This window comes from Coregonus lavaretus, assembly GCF_964263955.1.
Source record: "Coregonus lavaretus genome assembly, contig: HAP1_SCAFFOLD_3150, whole genome shotgun sequence".
NCBI lineage: Eukaryota > Metazoa > Chordata > Actinopteri > Salmoniformes > Salmonidae > Coregonus > Coregonus lavaretus.
Window position 1 is genome coordinate 32,718 of NW_028159195.1, and position 23,617 is coordinate 56,334.

General features: G+C 43.4%; 1 protein-coding gene across 1 annotated transcript; it reads left to right on the plus strand.

The window, feature by feature from the left end:
• Positions 1–6,628: 6,628 nt before the first annotated feature.
• On the plus strand, positions 6,629–23,012 carry LOC311123188 (kelch domain-containing protein 8A-like; the record flags this gene model as incomplete). Its single annotated transcript, XM_084197449.1, has 7 exons — positions 6,629–6,793; positions 6,903–7,113; positions 7,280–7,444; positions 7,670–7,888; positions 21,086–21,187; positions 21,294–21,442; positions 21,522–23,012. The coding sequence occupies 7 exons, from the start codon at positions 6,629–6,631 to the stop codon at positions 21,573–21,575; spliced, it is 1,065 nt and encodes a 354-aa protein (XP_084053575.1). The 3' UTR covers positions 21,576–23,012.
• Between the last annotated feature and the right edge of the window lie 605 nt (positions 23,013–23,617).

Below are 23,617 nucleotides of genomic sequence, written 5' to 3' on the forward strand. Positions count from 1 at the left end.
TTTTTTAGGGGGGATGGATCAGCTTAATATTGCAGATAGATTGTATCTTCTATCAATGTAATTGTCTGCATCACTTCCAATCCCCCATGTTTTTTTGTTTTTTTTATATATATATTCCCCTTTATTACTTTTCAACCCCACCATCCTTTCCCTACTTGGAGTAAATTAGTGAACAACAACGCCCAGGCCTCTACTTCCGGTCTATACTTACTATCTACACCTTATGGACAGAGTTAATTTTACAATAATTCTATATCTATATATATATATATATATATATATTTATTTATTTTTTTGCTCCTGAACTTCTTCTACTCTCAACCTCTCCGATCATTTTCATGATGTCCATCCGGTTTGCCTCTAAATGCCATATCTTTCTAACTGTGCTCTTTCCCAAAAGCTCCCAACATACAACCTATATACTTATTATGGACACAGCATGCCTACATTATTAGCCATCTTCGTTATCATTTGTTGCCATTTGTCATTAGTCCCATCCTTCAACTCCATTCAATACCTCCCATCTATCTCTTAACACCATCCATATAGGATTTCTATTTGCCATATATATTTCAACCGTACTGTGATGTTTTACAAAAGTTCTGAACCTTTCTATTCTCATTGCTTCTACAGATTGTGAATTAAAAATAAACATTTTTGCTAAAAGTATTATTATATTATTGATTGATTGACTATGACTTTTCAGATCACCCAGTAATGCTATCTGCAAGGTTAGTTCCAGGTAAATATTGCAATCCTTTAGCCATTCCTGGACCTGTGTCCAAAAACAAGCTACAAATGGACAGAACCAAAACAAATGATCTAATGATTCTATCTCTTCACAGCAAAATCTGCAGAGCTGGGAAGATTGTATCCCCCATATAAATAACATTCTATTGGTAGCAAGAATTTTATATAATAATTTAAATTGAAAGATTCTAATTTTTGAATCCGGTGTCGTTTTGCGTGTCAGTTCATAAACACTATGCCATGGGATCGGTACGTCAAAGATCTCTTCCCAACTATTTTGCAATCTATATGGGACGGCTGTCAATCCTTTGGTCCTTAAGTGAAACTGATATACTTTTTTATTTATCACAGTTTTCCTTAACCAATTATGTTCTTTAATGCAAGGCCGACAGACAAGTTCCTTACTTTCTCCCCCTTCAACTTTCCTCTTCCACTTTTGCGGTAAGGCTGCAATTATTTGGTTGTAATTTTGGGTAGAGCAGACATTTCCATATGTTTTTGTTAGCTGCATGTGCGACATAACTCCACCAGTCCTACCGATGATATCATTTACGAAGATTATACCTTTTTTAAACATTCTGTCAAAAAATAAAGGTTTTTTGTCAATTAGTATATTTGAATTTAACCACAATATTTGTTGCATTATTTGTTCTGTCGTTTCTGGAGGATTAAATTGAAATTGCAACCAACTTTCTATGGCTTGTTTTAGAAATAGTGACATTTGGGAGATTATTTCCTTTTCAAATAACTGAAAGTGAGAGGTTGTAATCTGAATAAAGGGAAAAAGGCCTTTCTTGAACAGTGGGTGAGACAATCTTACTAATTTGCTTGAGAACCAGTTCGGATTTAAGTATAACTTTTGGATGACTGAAGATTTTAGTGATAGGTCTAATGCTTTAATATTTAATAATTTCTGTCCTCCGAATTCATATTCATTATATAAATATGCTCTTTTAATTTTGTCTGGCTTGCCGTTCCAAATAAAATTGAATATTTTTTTCTCATATAATTTAAAAAACTGTTTGCTAGGCGTAGGCAAGACCATAAGCAAATAGGTAAACTGGGATAATACTAAAGAGTTAATCAGGGTGATTTTTCCACAAATTGACAGGTATTTTCCTTTCCATGGTAGTAAGATCTTATCTATTTTTGCTAACTTTCTATTAAAATTTATTGAAGTGAGATCATTTATTTCCTTTGGGATATGTATTCCGAGTATATCCACATCACCATCAGACCATTTTATTGGTAAACTACATGGTAATGTAAAAATTGTATTTTTTATTGATCCAATACGTAATATAGTACATTTGTCATAATTTGGTTTTAATCCAGAGAGGTTAGAAAATGTATCTAGATCCTCTATGAGGCTGTGGAGGGATTCTAGTTGTGGATCTAAAAGAAAACATGAATCATCTGCGTACAATGACACCTTTGTTTTTAAGCCCTGTATTTCTAATCCTCTGATATTATTATTGGATCTGATTTTAATAGCTAACATCTCGATGGCCACAATAAATAGATATGCCGATAGTGGACAACCTTGTTTCACTCCTCTTGACAGTTTAAAACTTTCTGAGAAATAGCCATTATTTACTATTTTACACCTAGGGTTACTATACATGATTTTGACCCATTTTATAAGAGATTCTCCAAAATTGAAATGCTCCAGGCATTTATATATAAATTCCAGTCGAACTTTATCAAATGCCTTTTCGAAGTCTGCTATGAATAGCAGGCCTGGTTTCCCATATTTTTCATAGTGTTCTATTGTTTCCAATACTTGCCTTATATTATCTCCAATGTATCTTCCATGTAAAAAACCTGTCTGATTAGAATGAATAATATCCGACAATACCTTTTTAATTCTATGCGCTATACATTTTGCTAGGATTTTTGCATCACAACACTGAAGTGTAAGTGGCCTCCAATTTTGTAAATGGACTGGATCTTTATATTTTCCACTTGTATCCTGTTTCAGTAATAATGAGATCAGACCTTCTTCTTGAGTGTCAGATAATCTACCATTTACATAGGAGTGGTTAAAACATGCTAATAACGGTCCTCTTAGTATATCAAAAAAGGTTTGGTATACCTCGATTGGTATGCCATCCAACCCTGGAGTTTTCCCGGACTTAAAGTCTTTAATTGCATCCAGAAGTTCCTCCTCTGTAATTTCACCTTCACATGAGTCTTTCTGTGTGGCTGTTAATTTGACATTATCAATAGAAAAAAAATCTCTACAATTAGCTTCAGTTAGAGGAGATGGAGGCGACTGAAAAGAAAACATATGCTTAAAATACTTAGTTTCTTCCTTCAAAATATCATTAGGTGAATTATGGGTGACTCCGTCAATTGTAACCAGTTTCATTAAGTTCTTTTTGGTAGCATTCCTATGTTGAAGATTAAAAAAGAATTTTGTGCATTTTTCCCCATATTCCATCCAGTTTGCTTTATTTTTATAATATATTACACTTGATCTTTCTTGAATAAGTTTTTCCATTTCTTTTTGTTTTTCCTCTAATTTATTCTGAGCCTCTATGTTACAGTTTTTATTGCCATCTATCTGTTCTGTTAGACTTTCTATTTCCTTTCTTAGTATAAACTCTTTTGACCTAAATTGCTTTTGTTTTCGAGATGAGTACTGAATTGCATGGCCTCTAAAGGCACATTTAAAGGTGTCCCATACAATAAGGGGATTCGCTGTACCTATGTTATGTTGGAAAAAGTCAGTTATAAATTCCTTTGTTCTAATTATAAATAAATTATCATCTAATAGGCTTTGATTAAATTTCCAATATCCTCGCCCACGTGGAAATTCAGTCAGAGTAATGTATATGCCTATTATATGATGGTCCGACCGCATTCTGTCCCCTATCAACACTTTTTTTACTTTTGGTGCCAACGAGAATGAGATAAGAAAGAAGTCAGCAAGAAGTCATCGGTTGCATCACAGCCTGGTATGGCAACTGCTCGGCATCCGACCATAAGGCGCTACAGAGGGTAGTGCGTACGGCCCAGTACATCAGTGAGGCCAAGCTTCCTGCCATCCAGGACCTATATACTAGGCGGTGTCAGAGGAAGGCCCAAAAATAGTCAAAGACTCCAGTCACCCAAGTCATAGACTGTTCTCTCTGCTACCGCACGGCAAGCGGTACTGGAGCGCCAAGTCTAGGTCCAAAAGGCTCCTTAACAGCTTCTACCCCCAAGTCATAAGACTGCTGAACAATTAATCAAATGGCCACCCGGACTATTTGCATTGACCCCCCCCCCCCTTTGTTTTTACACTGCTGCTACTCCCTGTTTATTTACCCCTACCTACATTTACATTTACATTTTAGTCATTTAGCAGACGCTCTTATCCAGAGCGACTTACAGTTAGTGAATACATATTTTTTTATACTGGCCCCTGTGGGAATCAAACCCACAACCCTGGCATTGCAAACGCCATGCTCTATCAACTGAGCTACATCCCTGCCGGCCATTCCCTCCCCTACCCTGGACGACGCTGGGCCAATTGTGCGCCGCCCATGAGTCTCCCGGTCGCGGCCGGCTGCGACAGAGCCTGGATTCGAACCAGGATCTCTAGTGGCACAGTTAGCACTGCGATGCAGTGCCTTAGACCACTGCGCCACTCAGGAGTACATGCACAAATTACCTCGACTAACCTGTACCCCCGCACATTGACTCAGTACCGGTACCCCCTGTATATAGCCTCATTATTGTTATTTTATTGTTACCTTTTTTATAGATTTTTTTTTACTTTAGTTTATTTTGTAAATATTTTCTTAACTCTATTTTCTTAAAACTGCATTGTTGGTTAACGGCTTGTAAGTAAGCATTTCACAGTAAGGTCTACACCTGTTGTATTCGGCGCATGTAATTGATTTGATTTGAATAAAGCCGTGTTGGACTGTGTTTGTACTGCATTGAATTGGATTTGATGACGTTAGAGCAGCAGTTTTATGACGTTCCCCTCCCTGGCCCTAGCACTGGGTGGCTCTCCTGGGTGGCTCTCCTGGGTGGCTCTCCTGGGTGGCTCTCCTGGGTGGCTCTCCTGGGTGGCCCTTTATTTAAACCCACCCCAGCATGAACACTGTTGTTGGAGCAGGATTAAGCCCTGCTGTACCTGCTGTAAGCCCTGCTGTACGAGGGGCCAACTCGTGCATATAAAGGGAAGGAGCCGAGGGAGACTAACTAACTAATTAAAAGTTTGGAAAGAGACACATGCTGATTGTGAACGACTTACGTGGGTGCTGGTGGGACTACTGTTGATCTCAAACTGTTCAAGCAGTTAATTAAAAAAATATGTGGTGAAGCAAATCGGTTACAGATTGCAATTAATACGCTCTGCAAGTCACAACAGGAGAAAGCAATCCTGCCTTGCTGACAAGATTCTGCCTGCCAGGGTCAGAGTGAAGAAAAACACCACAGCTTTTATTTGCTGTTATGCTTTTCTGCTTTAATCCATTATTAAAACCAAACCAAACCAAACAACTAAACATTTCACTGTTTCTATGGTAACCCATCCCTGCACTCAAAAGTTCCAGAGAGAAGAAAGATTATTCTAAAGAACTCTCTCTTTATTCTCTTTCCGCATGCATCCTTCCTTTTATTTGTCTGTTTGCGATTGGATGAAAGGTATGACAGCCTGACAAGACAGTGAGACAGAGCGAGAGAGAGAAGGGGGGAGCAGACAAAGACAGAGGGAGGGATGAGGGAGAGCAGGAGAGATAGAGAGACAAAGAATCTGTCTACTGCATATAAACACTGACAGTAGTGGGAACTCTTTAGGGAATATACTGCATTGTGGTCAATCAATGAAAATGGATGGAGAGACTAACTGAACTTCCATTGTTGAATGTGCCAAATCCACACAAGTTTCCTCGCAGAAAAATACATTTGTACTGAAGTAAGCCAATTATGTTTGAGTGATGTGGACCCAAGCACTTGGTCTACTAAAGGCCTTTTTCAATGAAGCCTAATTATATCCATGTTATATATTACCCACCCACACTCCCAGTGTGATGTGTGTGGGTGTGAATGGGTTCTCACAGCTCTGAAGAAATAGGTATTTTGTAAGTGATCCTGTGATTAACAGGGTTTCTGCCGTGAACTTCCTCTTACGTCACTGAGGTGATCCACCATGCAGCTGCTGCTCAGTCACACTGTCTGTCTGTCTGTCTGTCTGTCTGTGAGTGAGTGAGTGAGTGAGTGAGTGAGTGAGTGAGTGAGTGAGTGAGTGAGTGAGAGAGAGAGAGAGAGAGAGAGACTCTCAACATGTTGTATTTACTTGAGTTGAGTAATTAAGTACAGATGAACAGAATTGTAATTATGAGGAAAGCTTTGAGCTTCATGATGTAGGCCTGCTGTAAAGTTGAGAGGCATTCCAAGCCAAGAAAATGTCGCCTGGTTACTGATGGATGAGTGCCTCACACACAATACACACACACACACAGCCAAGGGCCACAACAGAACATCCAATCTAATAAATAGTAAATAGCTGTAGGTTGCTTTGATTAGAAGGGTCTGCTAAATGACCATTTCATTATGAGTCAGTGGTAAATTGGATGACGACTCTTTATGCCCTTCCTGTTCCATACTAATCATCCTTCTCTCTCATTTCCTGCAGGACAAAGTCCGAGCCGGTAGTCAACCCCAGGGGAAGAGGCTCTGGCTGGGCTTTGCGGACTTTGCTCTACCCCCTATCTTTCCACCTAGTTCACTGGATCTCCTGACAACACCACTTTCTCAGCTCTTCCCCAAGACACGGCTCTATACCCCGGGGTGGTCACCCTGTCCATCTCCATCTCTGGTTCCCTAGACCCACTTCACCCTCACCTCTCCCCCAGCAACCCTTCCCTGGGCTGAGATAGAGATGTCTGTGCCCTCGGCCCATGAGTTTCACTGGCAGAGCCTGGCACGGCTGCCCAGCGGGCGTGTCTACCACTCCCTGGCGGAGGTGGGGGGGCAGATGTATATGCTGGGGGGCTGTGATGCTGCAGGGAGGCCCTCCCCAGCCCTAGAACTCTACTCTCCAGAGGTAGGTTGGAGCACACACACACACACATGATTAAACACAGAACACATCAGTTCAAACATAACAGGACTAAACAACCATGTAATTACACTTTATTGATTATTGTTATCAGGGGGACCGGTGGCTGAGCCTTCCCCCCATGCTCACCCCTCGGGCGGGTACGGCCGTGGCAGTGCTGGGCAAGCAGATCCTGGTGGTGGGTGGTGTAGGGGATGACCAGCGCCCTCTGAAGGTGGTAGAGGTGTACAACACAGAGGAGGGGAGGTGGAGGAAGAGGAGCGCCCTCAGAGAAGCACTGATGGGGGTGGCCATCACTGTGAAAGGTGTGTAGGGTGGGGGTTACTCACTGTTCATAGTCAGTCGCACATTCTGTACATGACCAGAAACATGGTTTTGGCTCAGTTTTCACCTCCTCCCCTCCCTCCTCTCTCTCTACCCCCCTCTCTCTCCCTGTCTTTGTCTCTCTGTCTGTCTCTCACCTCTCTGTAGATGGGCGTGCGTTGGCGGTAGGGGGTATGGGTGCAGACCTGCTCCCCCGTAGTTTGCTGCAGCAGTATGACATGAGGAAGGACGTGTGGGCACTACTGCCCCCTATGCCCACAGCGCGGTATGACGCTACCGCACACCTGCTGGGCAACAAGATCTACGTGACAGGTAAGGAAAAGGTATGTGTGCATGTGTGCGTTTGCCAGTTTGCATGTGTAATGGGAAGGGGTAGGGGGTTACCTAGTCAGTTGCACAACTGAATGCATTAAACCGAAATGTGTCTTCCGCATTTAAGCCAACCCCTCTGAATAAGAGAGGTGCGGGACGCTGCCTTAATTGACGTCCACATCATCAGTGCCCGGAGGGTATACTAAGTGTGTGTGTTCTCTCTAGGTGGGCGTCAGTGTAAACGCACGTTGAAGGTCTTCGAGGTATACGACTTAGAGACACGCTCCTGGACTACACTACCCAACATGCCGTGCAAACGTTCGTACGGGGGCATGTTCTGGGACAGTTCGGGGAGGCTGTGTCTGCTGGGGGGGCTGAGGAAGGGAGGAGGCCACCAGAGCTCCAAATTCACCAAGAACGTCAACATCTTTGATACTAACCAGGGTAAGAACCACCAAGAACACACACACACAAACACACATGTAAGTGCACTGATTTCCTTCTCCAGGAAGACAATAAAGTTCTATTCTACTACTTTTCTACTCTATTCTATTGTAAAAGCATCACTGCAAATCTGAGAGAGAGTTAGGGGAAAATACATCACTCTGCATGTAGAATATAGAACACATATACAAAGACAAAAACACACACAAACAGAAGTGTGTGTGTGTGCGCATGTGTGTATTATCATACTGATAGCGTCTCCTATTAATTTTAAAGGTGCCTGTCAGACAGTCATCCTATTGAATTTCTCCCCAAAGAAAATTCATTCTCTACAAGTAAAAGCTTGTCCCTGCTGGCTGCATGCTGCACACACACATCTCATATTCCATCTCACAGAAAGATATCTCTGAATAACAAATGATCAAATTGAGAAGAGACCAGGAAGATAAAAGCGAGAGCCATACCCAGTTAAAAAAAAATCGATAAGTAATTTCAGACAGTAGGGTATTTTGTCACGCATTTTGATTTTTGGATTTTTCCCAAACAAAGCCATATGAATGGAGCAGTGGGAGTCTGAATACTAATCTAACACCACAGTGAGAATGTCGGCGTGGCCGTCTGCCTGTCTGTCTGTGTTTTACTCCAGATATATTATACATTAATTTACTCTATCCTCCTCCTTACCTCCCTCCTCACACACACACACAGAGTAAACAAAAAGGCCCATTCACATTCCCTCCCAATCTAATCTAAGTGGAGATGAGATGGGAGATGAGCTATAGCGAGGAGGGAGATGTTTAAATTACAGGATTCAGAAAAAGAATGCTTTATCTTTCTTCCCCTACAGAGTCTGCAACTCACACACAGGGAATCTGGGATATTATTCCCTGTATCTCACTCATTGCTATACTTATCCATTCTTCAATGTCTTTAGAGAATGTTTTTTATGTTGACTGAAAACCAGTGTGCAAAATAGCAAAAAAAAGCTGCATTTCAAGTATACATTAAATTGACAAAGTAGAGCAACGAATGTTCAAGTATCTAGATTGTGTTCTCCATGTCTGTCTGACTGTAGCTCATCTGTTCAATAGAAAAACTAAATGTTATGACTATTACTACTGTTCCCTGAAGGAGGGAAATGAGGTACAACATACTATGGGGAGTCGCACTCTCGCGACTTCAGTTGAAGGATCTACAATCACGCCTGACAATGCCAATGAAATCTGCGCCTCGCTGGAAGCCGCGCCTTCCACAGGTGATAAGTGTGAGGCTCGGATTAATTCCTTCAATTTAATACCGCTCTTCACCGAGCCCAAGAACGAGCGGTCCAGGACCAAACAGGTGTTGTACCTCGTTTCCCGCCTTCAGGGAACAGTTGTTATAGTCACAACGTTACGTTCCCTTTCAGTCAGTCAACTTCAGTACAACATACTATGGCAGCATTTCCCAAACTCGGTCCTGGGGAACGTAATGTTTTTTGCCCTAGCAATACACAGCTGATTCAAATAATCAACTGTGATGGAATAATCATCAAGCTTTGATTATTTTAATCAGCTGTGTAGTGCTAGGGGAAAAAAACTAAATGTGCACCCTTTGGGGTCCCCAGGACCGAGTTTGGGAAACACTGTACTATGGGGAAATATAATCACGTCCCAAGCCGACCCCAACGGATACTAAATGAAATGACACATGGCAGAACTGAACTGACCACCCAGAACTGACCCCGCTAGATGCGTCAGTCTGGGTATTGAGCACACGACGCGCTGCCTAGTGACTTTTCCCTGTCCCAGCCGTAAGAACACTGTGTGCTATACTGGGAGCAGTGACATCCAAGCGATAAAACCTCAAAAGGGTGTGGTGATGACAACTTGCCGCAGCACAAATATATCTTATAGTCAACCCTTTAAACAACGCCCAAGACATTGCCAAACCCCTGCTGGAGTGAGCGCGAACACCGCTAGGTAACCCTTGCCCCTTGCTGCTATATGCCAGGGAGATATCCACAATCCAGTGGGAGAGACGCTGTTTAGAGAGCGCCCTGCCACGAGCTGGATTGGCAAAACAGACAAAAAGTTGATCACAGAACCGTATATCCCAGGTCCGTTCAATGTACACTACCGGTCAAAAGTTTTAGAACACCTACTCATTCAAGGGTTTTTCTTTATTTTTACTATTTTCTACATTGTAGAATAATAGTGAAGACATCAAAACTATGAAATAACACATATGGAATCATGTAGTAACCAAAAAAGTGTTAAACAAATCAAAAAATATATTTGAGATTCTTCAAATAGCCACCCTTTGCCGTGATGACAGCTTTGCACACTCTTGGCATTTTCTCAACCAGCTTCATGATGTAGTCACCTGGAATGCATTCCAATTAACAGGTGTGCCTTCTTAAAAGTTAATTTGTGGAATTTCTTTCCTTCTTAATGCGTTTGAGCCAATCAGTTATGTTGTGACAAGGTAGGGGGGGTATACAGAAGATAGCCCTAATTGGTAAAAGACCAAGTCCATATTATGGCAAGAACAGCTCAAATAAGCAAAGAGAAAAGACAGTCCATCATTACTTTAAGACATGAAGGTATGTCAGTACGGAACATTTCAAGAACTTTGAAAGTTTCTTCAAGTGCAGTTGCAAAAACCATCAAGCGCTATGATGAAACTGGCTCTCATGAGGTCCGCCACAGGAATGGAAGACCCAGAGTTACCTCTGCTGCAGAGGATAAGTTCATTAGAGTTACCAGCCTCAGAAATTGCAGCCCAAATAAATGCTTCACAGAGTTCAAGTAACAGACACATCTCAACATCAACTGTTCAGAGGAGACTGTGTGAATCAGGCATTCATGGTTGAATTGCTGCAAAGAAACCACTACTAAAGGACACCAATAAGAAGAAGATACTTTCTTGGGCCAAGAAACACGAGCAATGGACATTAGACCGGTGGAAATTTGTCCTTTGGTCTAGAGTCCAAATTTGAGATTTTTGGTTCCAAACGCCGTGTCTTTGTGAGACGCGGTGTGGTTGAACGGATGATCTCTGCATGTGTATTTCCCACCGTAAAGCATGGAGGAGGAGGTGTTATGGTGTGGGGGTGCTTTGCTGGTGATACTGTCTGTGACACTTAACCAGCATGGCTACCAAAGCATTCTGCCGCGATACGCCATCCCATCTGGTTTGGGCTTAGTGGGACTATCATTTGTTTTTCAACAGGACAATGACCCAACACACCTCCAGGCTGTGTAAGGGCTATTTTACCAAGAAGGAGAGTGAAAAGAAGCCAACAAGTGCTCAGCATATGTGGGAACTCCTTCAAGACTGTTGGAAAAACATTCCAGGTGAAGCTGGTTGAGAGAATGCCAAGAGTGTACAAAGCTGTCATCAAGGCAAAGGGTGGCTATTTTAAGAATATAAAATATAAAATGTATTTTGATTTGTTTAACACTTTTTTGGTTACTACATGATTCCATATGTAGAAAATAGTTTTAAAAAATAAAGAAAAACCCTTGAATGAGTAGGTGTTCTAAAAGGTTTGACCGGTAGTGTACGTGCGTAAAGCTCGCACCGAACACAGGGCATGTAACCTCTGTTGCTCTTCAGAAGCAAAAGGAGGAGGCGAAAAGGGAAATAGCTCAAGGGCCTGTAGGACATGCAGTGCATTCTGAAAGTATTCAGAACCCTTGACTTTTTCCACATTTTGTTACGTTATTCTAAAATGGATTAAATTGTTTTTTTTTTCCCCCTCATCAATCTACACACAATACCCCATAATGACAGAGCAAAAACACGTTTTTATACATTTTTGCTTATTTATTACAAAAAAACCTGGAAATATCACATTTACATAAGCATTCAGACCCTTTACTCAGGACCTTGTTGAAGCACCTTTGGCAGCAATTACAGCCTTGAGTCTTCTTGGGTATGACGCTACAAGCTTGGCACACCTGTATTTGGGGAGTTTCTCCCATTCTTCTCTGCAGATCCTCTCAAGCTCTGTCAGGTTGGATGGGGAGCGTCGATGCAAGGCTATTTTCAGGTCTGCAGAGATGTTAGATCGGGTTCAAGCCACTCCTACGTTGTCTTGGCTATGTGCTATGTGCTTAGTTGTCCTGTTGGAAGGTGAACATTCGCCCCAGTCTGAGTTCCTGAGCGCTCTGGAGCAGGTTTTCATCAAGGATCTCTCTGTACTTTGCTCCGTTCATCTTTCCCACGATCCTGACTAGTCTCCCAATCCCTGCCGCTGAAAAACATCCCACAGCTTGCTGCCACCACCATGCTTCACCGTAGGCATGGTGCCAGGTTTCCTCCAGACGTGACGCTTGGCATTCAGTCCAAAGAGTTCAATCTTGGTTTCATCAGACCAGAGAATCTTGTTTCTCATGATCTGAGAGTCTTTAGGTGCCTTTTGGCAAACTCCAAGAGGGCTGTCATGTGCCTTTTACTGTGGAGTGGCTTTATGGCCACTCTACCATAAAGGCCTGATAGGTGGAGTGCTGCAGAGATGGTTGTCCTTCTGGAAGGTTCTCCCATCTACACACAGGAACTTTGGAGCTCTGTCAGAGTGACCATCGGGTTCTTCGTCACCTCCCTGACAAAGGCCGGGCGGCCAGCTCTAGGAAGAGTCTTGGTGGTTCCCAAACTTCTTCCATTTAAGAATGATTGAGGCCACTGTGTTCTTGAGGACCTTCAATGCTGCAGACATTTTTTGGTGTCCTTCCCCAGATCTGTGCCTCGACACAATCCTGTCTCGGAGCTCTACGGACAATTCCTTCGACCTCATGGCTTGGTTTCTGCTCTGACATGCACTGTCAGCTGTAGGACCTTACATAGACAGGTGTGTGCCTTTCCAAATCATGTCCAATCAATTTAATTTACCACAGGTGGACTCCAATCAAGTTGTAGAAACATCTCAAGGATGATCAATGGAAACAGGATGCACCTGAGCTCAATTTCGAGTCTCATAGCAAAGTGTCTGAATACTTATGTAAGTAAGGTATCTTTTATTTTTTTATACATTTGCAAATATTTATAAAAATCGGTTTTCGCTTTGTCATTATGAGTTATTGTGTGTAGATTGATGAGGAAAAAATGTAATTTAATAAATTTTTGAATAAGGCTGTAAAGTAACAAATTGTGGAAAAAGTCAAGGGGTCTGAAAATGTATGCACTCACTAACTGTAAGTCGCTCTGGATAAGAGCGTCTGCTAAATGACTAAAATGTAAATGTAAATGTCTGGATACTTTCCGAATGCACTGTAGCCATGACTTTCGGGGCGAAGGCCGCATTTGGACACAACGTCACCTTAGTCGCCCCCCTTTATCTTGGCACCAGAGCTCAATCGCTTGCCACTTATACGCATACAGCCCTCTCGTGGAGGGCACCCTTGTAGACTGAATGGTAGCAATAACATTCGGAGGTAAACCTCTAGCCATCAAATTGGCCCTCTTATGGGCCAGGCCCATAGGAACCAAATCTCTGGCCTCGCTTGACAAACCTTCCTGTGCGCCTGGGACAACAGGTCCCTGCGCAACAGGAGTTTCCACGGGTCCCTAAAAGGCGAATGATCTCTGTGAACCAAGGCTGCCTGGGCCAACGGGGAGCCACAAGAATCAATGGTAAGCCCTCCCGGCGCACCCACTCCGGAAACGAATAAAGGAGGGTCTGAAGCCACTGGTGTGCCAGAGCGTCCGTTCCCAACGAGGCACTCGGGTCCCTCATCAAGAAAAACAGACGACACTACAGGTTTTCTTGCAATATGTAAAGATCTACGTCAGCCCTGACAAAAATGTTCCATACCTGGGAGAGCCTCCTCTACTAAGAGAGAGGATCCCACCTGGATAAAATATCTGCACCCGAGTTGAGGCAACCACATGTTTGCGCCGCTCCCCAGCAATAGGGAGCAAACCAAGGTTAGGAGTCTCTCTCCGTCTGTTGATGCATGGCACCACTGACATATTGTTGGTTATCACCAGCACAAGCCAGCCCACAAAAACAGGGAAGCGCCTGAGTGCCAGATACTCTGGATAATTGACATGTGGTGCGTTCCGCACCAGTGAACATACCCCCCGAATCGAGTTGTCTTCGTACAGCGCACCCCACCCTGACAGGGACACCCGAAGCGACATACATTAACTACACCACTCACTATAATATCTCCAGTCCCTGCTAGTTCAGCTCTGTAGTAGAGCAACTAATCTCTCTGACCTACAGTTGAAGTCGGAAGTTTACATACACCTTAGCCAAATACATTTAAACTCAGTTTTCACAATTCCTGACATTTAATCCTAGTAAAAATTCCCTGTCTTAGGTCAGTTAGGATCACCACTTTATTTTAAGAATGTTAAATGTCAGAATAATAGTAGAGAGAATGATTTATTTCAGCTTTTATTTCTTTCATCACATTCCCAGTGGGTCAGAAGTTTACATACACTCAATTAGTATTTGGTAGCATTGCCTTTAAATTGTTTAACTTGGGTCAAACGTTTCGGAGCCTTCCACAAGCTTCCCACAATAAGTTGGGTGAATTTTGGCTCATTCCTCCTGACAGAGCTGGTGTAACTGAGTCAGGTTTGTAGGCCTCCTTGCTCGCACACGCTTTTTCAGTTCTGCCCACAAATGTTCTATAGGATTGAGGTCAAGGCTTTGTGATGGCCACTCCAATACCTTGACTTTGTTGTCCTTAAGCCATTTTGCCACAACTTTGGAAGTATGCTTGGGGTCATTGTCCATTTGGAAGACCCATTTGCGACCAAGCTTTAACTTCCTGACTGATGTCTTGAGATGTTGCTTCAATATATCCACATAATTTTCCTTCCTCATGATGCCATCTATTTTGTGAAGTGCACCAGTCCCTCCTGCAGCAAAGCACCCCCACAGCATGATGCTGCCACCCCCATGCTTCACGGTTGGGATGGTGTTCTTCGGCTTGCAAGCAACCCCCTTTTTCCTTCAAACATAACGAGGGTCATTATGGCCAAACAGTTCTATTTTTGTTTCATCAGACCAGAGGACATTTGTCCCCATGTGCAGTTGCAAACCGTAGTCTGGCTTTTTTATGGCGGTTTTGGAGCAGTGGCTTCTTCCTTGCTGAGCGGCCTTTCAGGTTTTAATTTTTAATTTTTATTTGACCTTTATTTAACCAGGTAAGCCAGTTGAGAACAAGTTCTCATTTACAACTGCGACCTGGCCAAGATAAAGCAAAGTAGTGCGATAAAAACAAGTAAATTATGGAGGTAAGGCAATAAATATGCCATAGTGCAAAATAGTTACAATTTCGTATTAACACTGGAATGATAGATGTGCAAAAGATGATGTGTGGGCTAATTTCAGAATGGCTGTGTACAGGTGCCGTGATCGGTAAGCTGCTCTGACAACTGATGCTTAAAGTTAGTGAGGGTGATAAGAGTCTCCAGCTTCAGAGATTTTTGCAGTTCGTTCCAGTCATTGGCAGCAGAGAACTGGAAGGAATGGCGGCCAAAGGAGGTGTTGGCTTTGGGGATGACCAGTGAGATATACCTGCTGGAGTGCAGACTACGGGTGGGTGTTGCTATGGTGACCAGTGAGCTAAGATAAGACAGGGATTTGCCTAGCAGTGATTTATAGATGACCTGGAGCCAGTGGGTTTGGCGACGAATATGTAGTGAGGGCCAGCCAACAAGAGCGTACAGGTCACAATGGTGGGTAGTATATGGGGCTTTGGTGACAAAACGGATGGCACTGTGATAGACTACATCCAATTTGCTGAGTAGAGTGTTGGAGGCTATTTTGTAAATGACATCGCCAAAGTCAAGGATCGGTAAGATAGTCAGTTTTACAAGGGCATGTTTGGCAGCATGAGTGAAGGAGGCTTTGTTGCGAACAATTGGAAGCCGATTCTAGATCTAACTTTTGATTGGAGATGCTTAATGTGAGTCTGGAAGGAGAGTTTACAGTCTAACCAGACACCCACGTATTTGTAGTTGTCCACATACTCTAGGTCAGACCCGCCGAGAGTAGTGATTCTAGTCGGGTGGGCGGGTGCAAGCAGCGTTTGGTTGAAGAGCATGCATTTCGTTTTACTAGTGTTTAAGAGCAGTTGGAGGCTACGGAAGGAGTGTTGTATGGCGTTGAAGCTCGTTTGGAGGTTTGTTAACACAGTGTCCAATGAATGGCCAGATGTATACAAAATGGTGTCATCCGCATAGAGGTGGCTCCGAGCGTCACCAGCAGCAAGAGCGACATCATTGATATACACAGAGAATAGAGTCGGCCCGAGAATTGAACCCTGTGGCACCCCCATAGAGACTGCCAGAGGTCCAGACAACAGGCCCTCCGATTTGACACATTGAACTCTATCTGAGAAGTAGTTGGTGAACCAGGCGAGGCAGTCATTTGAGAAACCAAGGCTATTTACATTTACATTACATTTACATTTTAGTCATTTAGCAGACGCTCTTATCCAGAGCGACTTACAGTTAGTGAATATATATATTTTTTTTTATACTGGCCCCCCGTGGGAATCGAACCCACAACGCTGGCGTCGCAAACGCCATGCTCTATCAACTGGGCTACATCCCTGCCGGCCATTCCCTCCCCTACCCTGGACGACGCTGGGCCAATTGTGCGCCGCCCATGAGTCTCCCGGTCGCGGCCGGCTGCGACAGAGCCTGGATTCGAACCAGGATCTCTAGTGGCACAGTTAGCACTGTGATGCAGTGCCTTAGACCACTGCGCCACTCAGGAGACTTTATTTAGTCTGCCAATAAGAATGCGGTGGTTGACAGAGTCGAAAGCCTTGGCCAGGTCGATGAAGACGGCTGCGCAGTACTGTCTTTTATCAATCGCGGTTATAATATCGTTTAGGACCTTGAGCGTGGCTGAGGTGCACCCATGACCAGCTCGGAAACCGGATTGCATAGTGGAGAAGGTACGGTGGGATTCGAAATGGTCGGTGATCTGTTTGTTAACTTGGCTTTCAAATACTTTCGAAAGGCAGGGCAGGATGGATATAGGTCTGTAACAGTTTGGATCTAGAGTGTCACCCCCTTTGAAGAGGGGGATGACCGCGGCAGCTTTCCAATCTCTGGGGATCTCAGACGTTACGAAAGAGAGGTTGAAAGGGCTAGTAATAGGGGTTGCGACAATTTCGGCGGCTAATTTTAGAAAGAAAGGGTCCAGATTGTCTAGCCCAGCTGATTTGTAGGGGTCCAGATTTTTCAGCTCTTTCAGAATATCAGCTGTCTGAATTTGTGTGAAGGAGAAGTGGGGGGGGGGGGGCATGGGCAAGTTGCAGCGGAGGGTGCAGAGCTGGTGGCCGGGGTAGTGGTAGCCAGGTGAAAAGCATGGCCAGCAGTAGCAAAATGCTTGTTGAAATTCTCGATTCTTGTAGATTTAATCGGTGGTGACAGTGTTTCCTAGCCTCAGTGCAGTGGGCAGTTGGGAGGAAGTGCTCTTATTCTCCATGGACTTTACAGTATCCCAAAACTTTTTGGAGTTAGTGCTACAGGATGCAAATTTCTGTTTGAAAAAGCTAGCTTTTGCTTTCCTAACTGATTGTGTATATTGGTTCCTGACTTCCCTGAAAAGTTGCATATCGCGGGGGCTGTTCGATGCTAATGCAGTACGCCACAGGATGTTTTTGTGCTGGTCAAGGGCAGTCAAGTCTGAGGAGAACCAGGGGCTATATCTGTTCTTAGTTCTGAATTTTTTGAATGGGGCATGCTTATTTAAGATTGAGAGGAAAGCACTTTTAAAGAACAACCAGGCATCCTCTACTGACAGAATGAGATCGATATCCATCCACGATACCTGGGCCAGGTCAATTAAGAAGGCCTGCTCGCTAAAGTGAGCGTTTGACAGTGATGAGGGGTGGTCGTTTGACCGCGGACGCGTTACGGACGCAGGCAATAAGGCAGTGATCGCTGAGATCCTGGTTGAAGACAGCGGTGTATTTAGAGGGTAAGTTAGTCAGGATGATATCTATGAGGGTGCCCATGTTTACAGATTTAGGGTTGTACCTGGTAGGTTCGTTAATAATTTGTGTGAGATTGAGGGCATCTAGTTTAGATTGTAGGTTGGCCGGGGTGTTAAGCATATCCCAGTTTAGGTCACCAAGCAGTACGAACTCTGAGGATAGATGGGGGGCAATCAGTTCACATATGGTGTCCAGGGCACAGCTCGGAACTGAGGGGGGTCTGTAGCAAGCGGCAACAGTGAGAGACTTATTTCTGGAAAGGTGGATTTTTAGAAGTAGAAGCTCAAACTGTTTGGGCACAGACCTGGATAGTACGATAGAGCTCTGCAGGCTCTCTCTACAGTAGATTGCAACCCCACCCCCTTTGGCAGTTCTATCGAGACTGGTCTTCTAGTGCGTTGGGTACAGAGAAAAAAAAGGGCCGATTTCCGGGCGTTGTAGAATAGATTCAGGGCATTATGTACAGACAAAAGGATATGGAAGGATATGAGTACAGTGGAGGTAAACCTAAGCGTTGGGTAATGATGAAAGATATAGCATCACTGGAGGCACAGATTGAGTCGGTCTCCGCGTGTATGGGGGGTGGGACAAAGGAGCTATCTAAGGCAGGTTGAGCTGGACTGGGGGCTCTACAGTGAAATAGTACAATAAGAAATAACCGAAACAGCAATAAGCAAGGCATATTGACATGGGAGAGAGGCATAAAGCAATCACAGGTGTTATTCGAGAGAGCTAAGACAACAGCTGGTAATGGCGACAAAGTTTGGGCTTAAGCTAAACATAAACCGGATGCGGTACTGTATAAAGGAACAGTCCAGCAGGCATCAGCTGTATAGCTGAGTTATCATAAGGTCCAGTGAACAGCAATAGGAGAGTTCGGAGGTAGTTCGGGGGCTGCTACAGCACTGGCGAGCAAGCGGCACGGCTTGCGTGTGCTAGCGGGCCGGGGCTAGCAGATGGATCTTCATGGTCGACGTCGTAACGGGAAGCCTGTTGAAACCACATCAGACGATTTCGTCGGCAGACCAGTCGTGTTGGATCGGCGGGGCTCCGTGTCAACACTAGGTGGTCCCGTCCGGTTGACAGAGAGGTAGATAGCCGGGAGATGGGCCTGGCTCGAGGCTAGCTCAAGGCTAACTGGTGCTTGCTAAGGGGCAATGGTAATTAGCCAACGACAACAGCTATTCGGTTGCAGCTAGCTAGTTGCGATGATCCGGCGCTAGGGTCCAGTGATTCCGGCAGAAAATCCAATATGCTCTGGGTCGATAGCACGCTGTGCAGACTGGCCGACAAATTGTCCAGGCTAGAGCTAGAGCTGGCTGGTGGGTAGTGCAGGCCACGGACAATGGTTTAGACTGCTAACGGTGGCTAATAGCAAGTAGCTAGCTAGCTGGCTACCACAGCCATTCGGTTGCAGCTAGACTAGTTTCAGCTTAAGGTTCTTGATAAAAGTTATAAAGAAATAATAGAATCCTTTCCACGTTGGGTGAGGTGGGTTGCAGGAAAGTATATTTAGTTAAAGAATGAAAAGTAAAATTGAGAAATATATACAAAGATAAAAAACAAACAAAAAACTGTCTATTTACACAAGGACACTACAGAAAACACGACCACCCTGCTATGCTATCTTGGATATGTCGATATAGGACTTGTTTTACTGTGGACATAGATACTTTTGTACGTGTTTCATTCAGCATCTTCACAAGGTCCTTTGCTGTTGTTCTGGGATTGATTTGCACTTTTCGCACCAAAGTACGTTCATCTCTAGGAGACAGAACGCGTCTCCTTCCTGAGCGGTGTGACGGCTGCGTGGTCCCATGGTGTTTATACTTGCGTACTATTGTTTGTACAGATGAACGTGGTACATTCAGAAGTTTGGAAATTGCTTCCAAGGATGAACCAGACTTGTGGAGGTCTACAATTTTTTTCTGAGGTCTTGGCTGATTTATTTTGATTTTCCCATGATGTCAAGCAAAGAGGCACTGAGTTCGAAGGTAGGCCTTGAGATACATCCACAGGTACACCTCCAATTGACTCAAATTATGTCAATTAGCCTATCAGAAGCTTCTAAAGCCATGACATCATTTTCTGGAATTTTCCAAGCTGTTTAAAGTCACAGTCAACTTAGTGTATGTAAACTTCTGACCCACTTGTGATACAGTGAATTATAAGTGAAATAATCGGTCTGTAAACAATTGTTGTAAAAATGTATTGTGTCATGCACAAAATAGATGTTCTAACTGACTTGCCAAAACTATAGTTTGTTAACAAGAAGTTTGTGGAGTGGTTGAAAAACGAGATTTAATGACTCCAACCTAAGTGTACGTAAACTTCCGACTTCAACTGTATATTCCTGCTATTGTGTTAGTGTGTTCCCCTCACTCTGAATCTGAAGGGAACTTACTTAGTGCTGAATATGATATGTTTTAAAAAGTTATTTAGAGGAAGCCCCTGAGAGTGCCACCACTTCAACAACAAAGGCCTTGGCAGTGAGTGGCAGAGCAGTGTGCCCATCGCCAGCTGTGCTCTGCCTTATTCCCTTTCAAGTTCAAGTCTGGGCTGGCATCAAAACACTTTATTAACAAAGTGCTTTTATTTGCTGGTTCAGTTTCTCTCTCTCGCTGTCTCTCTGTCTCTGTCTCTCTCTCTGTGGAGCTGTGGAGCTGATTGTGATGCCAGAAATACTAAACTACAGACAGATGAGGCACAACAACATAAAAGCTTAAAAATAGTATTTGAAAAACTTACTGTGTATTCTCCCTAATTGCTGTTTCTCTGAAATAGTTTCACTGTCTTTAGCCACACAAGTGTTTGCCTAAGTAGAAGTGTAAATAATATGCCAATGTACTCCAAAGGTCATCTCCTGCCAGACTGCAAGAGGGAAATAGCTTGTTTTTCTCCTTTGAAGCAATTAAAATGTTCCGACTGGGTGGTTTTATAGGGAAATTGTCTCTATTCCAATATCTTGGGCCATGACCTGGTAGTTTGGTGTGTGTGTGCGTGCATTGTGCCCACGTGTGAGTGCGAGGACATTTGTATTCATGGTACGCACAGTATTTCTTACTGAGTCGTGATGCCACCAGCATTCAAGAACACCAAATTGTAGCTTGCAGAACAAAGAAAAATGTAATCTTGCTGGAGTTTTATGCAGTGGTCAAAGTGGATTTTACAACACTTCAATGCCTCCACTAAAAGGTGGTTGACACTTGCATACAGAAACTCTAACATCATCCTCTCCCTCCAGGGTCATGGCTGAAGTCAGAGGACACGGTGGCCATGAAGACTAAGAGGGCTGACTTCGCCTCAGCTTTCCTCAGGGGCAGGATGGTTGTAGCAGGAGGACTCGGTGAGGGAGGGAGTGTGAATGTGTGTGTATATGTGCTTGTATACGTGTGTTTTTGATGACACCTAGTTGGTCTTGACAATGTGTGATGGCCGTGTGTGGTCCCCAGGTCACCAGCCCTCAGTTCTGGACACGGTGGAAGCCTTCCACCCTCAGAAAAGGAAGTGGGAGAGACTGGCTCCTATGGCAATGCCACGATGCTCCGCCTCCTCCATCGTCATCAGGGACCGCCTGCTGGTGGTTGGAGGAGTCAACCAGGTGCTGGAATATTGCTCTGCATGTTGTCACACACATACACTTGTTTTTTTAACTCTGTCTCTGTCTATCTGTCTACAAGGTCCCTAGTTCAGCCCATGAGATCCTGTATGTGAAAGAGGAGGAGTGTCTGTAGGCTAGACGACATGCCCCTTACATGATGATTGACAGCAGGATGACAGCAAGAAGATTCCAGGAACATTCTATTCAAGATCAGTGGTTCCAGTGCTTTCAGAACGGCTGCTGGTCTTGGACAAGTGCAATATTTTCGAAAGATCTACAGCAGAATAGAAAAGAAGGGGAAGTCATGCCACAAACACAGAACAGTGCCCTCTGCTGGGTTGTCTACACACAATCAAACACACAGATTAGATCCCACACACAGAATTGGTCCCACAAATCACCATACTGACTCACAGCATCCAAATATACTCTACACACACGAGGAGCTGGCTTTCTCTGTAAATAAGTTATATATACGAGTTTTAGTAATGAGAAGATTCCTCTGCACTGTGTGTGTGATATCCCTTTAGGGCAGGGCTCTCCAACCCTGTTCCTGGAGAGCTACCGTCCTGTAGGTTTTCACTTCAACCCTAATCTAGAGCACCTGATTCTAATAATTAGCTGTTTGATAAACTGAATCAGGTAAGTTACTGGGGTTGAAACGAAAACCTACAGGAGGGTAGCTCTCTAGGAACAGGGTTGGAGAGCCCTGCTTTAGAGTTCTTAGAAAGCATTCTCAAGGTCTTCAATATTTTTTAACTTTTACATATATTGTTGTAGACTTACAGCTTGCCTTGCATTAAACGTTTTTGACAGGAAATATAGATGGGTTCTTAATAGTAAGTAAAGACTAAAGTAAGGTAAAACATTTTGTATTGTTACTTAGATTTATATGTATATATTTGTTGTATATGAAATGTGTGCAGTTTGTCAACAGTTTGCTATTCATACTGTAGATGCAAATGACCTCATGTTAGTGTCCACCCATTTTTAGGGCCTAAAGTACAGTCAACTCATGACGTACAGTATGCAGGTGCTTGGACTGGCATGAATACATGCACTGTTTCTAGCTCCACTTAATTGGAGCATGCACATAGCATGCAGATATCCGGAGCAAGTCAAAATAATGTGTGCACTTATCCAATATGCACTTATCAGAAGTTGACTGTACCCACACATTTGATAGTGTAGCCTATGTATTGGCTATGGCAATATGAATTATATTGGTGTGATATCATACTTTCATATATTTACAATTAGTATATAGTGTATATTCAATTGTGTTATTCAATTTTATTTAAGTTTTGTTTGGGAGAAAGTGCTCTTTTTAACACCCCAATGTTAGGAAATATGTTATAATCATAGCTGCAATAATAGTATTTGGTTCATATGTTAGGGTTTGTCATTAGTGTACTGTGTATTGACAATTGATTGATGTGAAATATCATTAATGAATAGCTTCATTCTCAGGATGTGATTTAATAAGCACGAACTAGAAGATGGATACTTCTACAGTCAGTATGGGTTCAATGAGGTATTCTTCTAACTTGATTAGAAAATAAAACAACAGAAGTTTAAGAAAATAATTCCATCGAGTGCATCCTGTTCCTACCTGTATCTAGTGTGCTTATATCTATATACTTTTTGTTTAATTGTTATCAATTCACTGCCTCTGGTTGGTGTTGAAAATGGCCTTGCAATCTCACTCGTCACCACTAGATGGCAATTAAACACAACATATAAACTATAAACTGAGGGAGATAGTTCTTCTCTAGGACAGAATTGACCCAAACATACTAAACAGGCTTAACATCCTCACAGTGCTGGCACCATATACATATCCCCCCTTTATTGTGTACGTATCCTTTTGTTCAACAGTCTTTTTGGTTTCACAGTCTAGCAATAGGCAGTGGCGGACTTACCATTAGGCAGAAGAGGCAATTGCCTCAGGCCTCACATCATCAAGGGGCCTCGTGAAATTATACTAGTAATCTTTTTTTTTCTCTGCTTGAGGCCACCACATGCTCCGCTCAAGGCCCACCAACTGCTGCACCCTCCCCTGACAGAGTTCCCGTGCATTGTTTCACACGATATGATTGCAAACGGGACTTTCATTGAAATGAAGCTGCAGCAATGAGGTGCTTTCAGAGTGGGGCCAAGAAAAGATAAATAAAT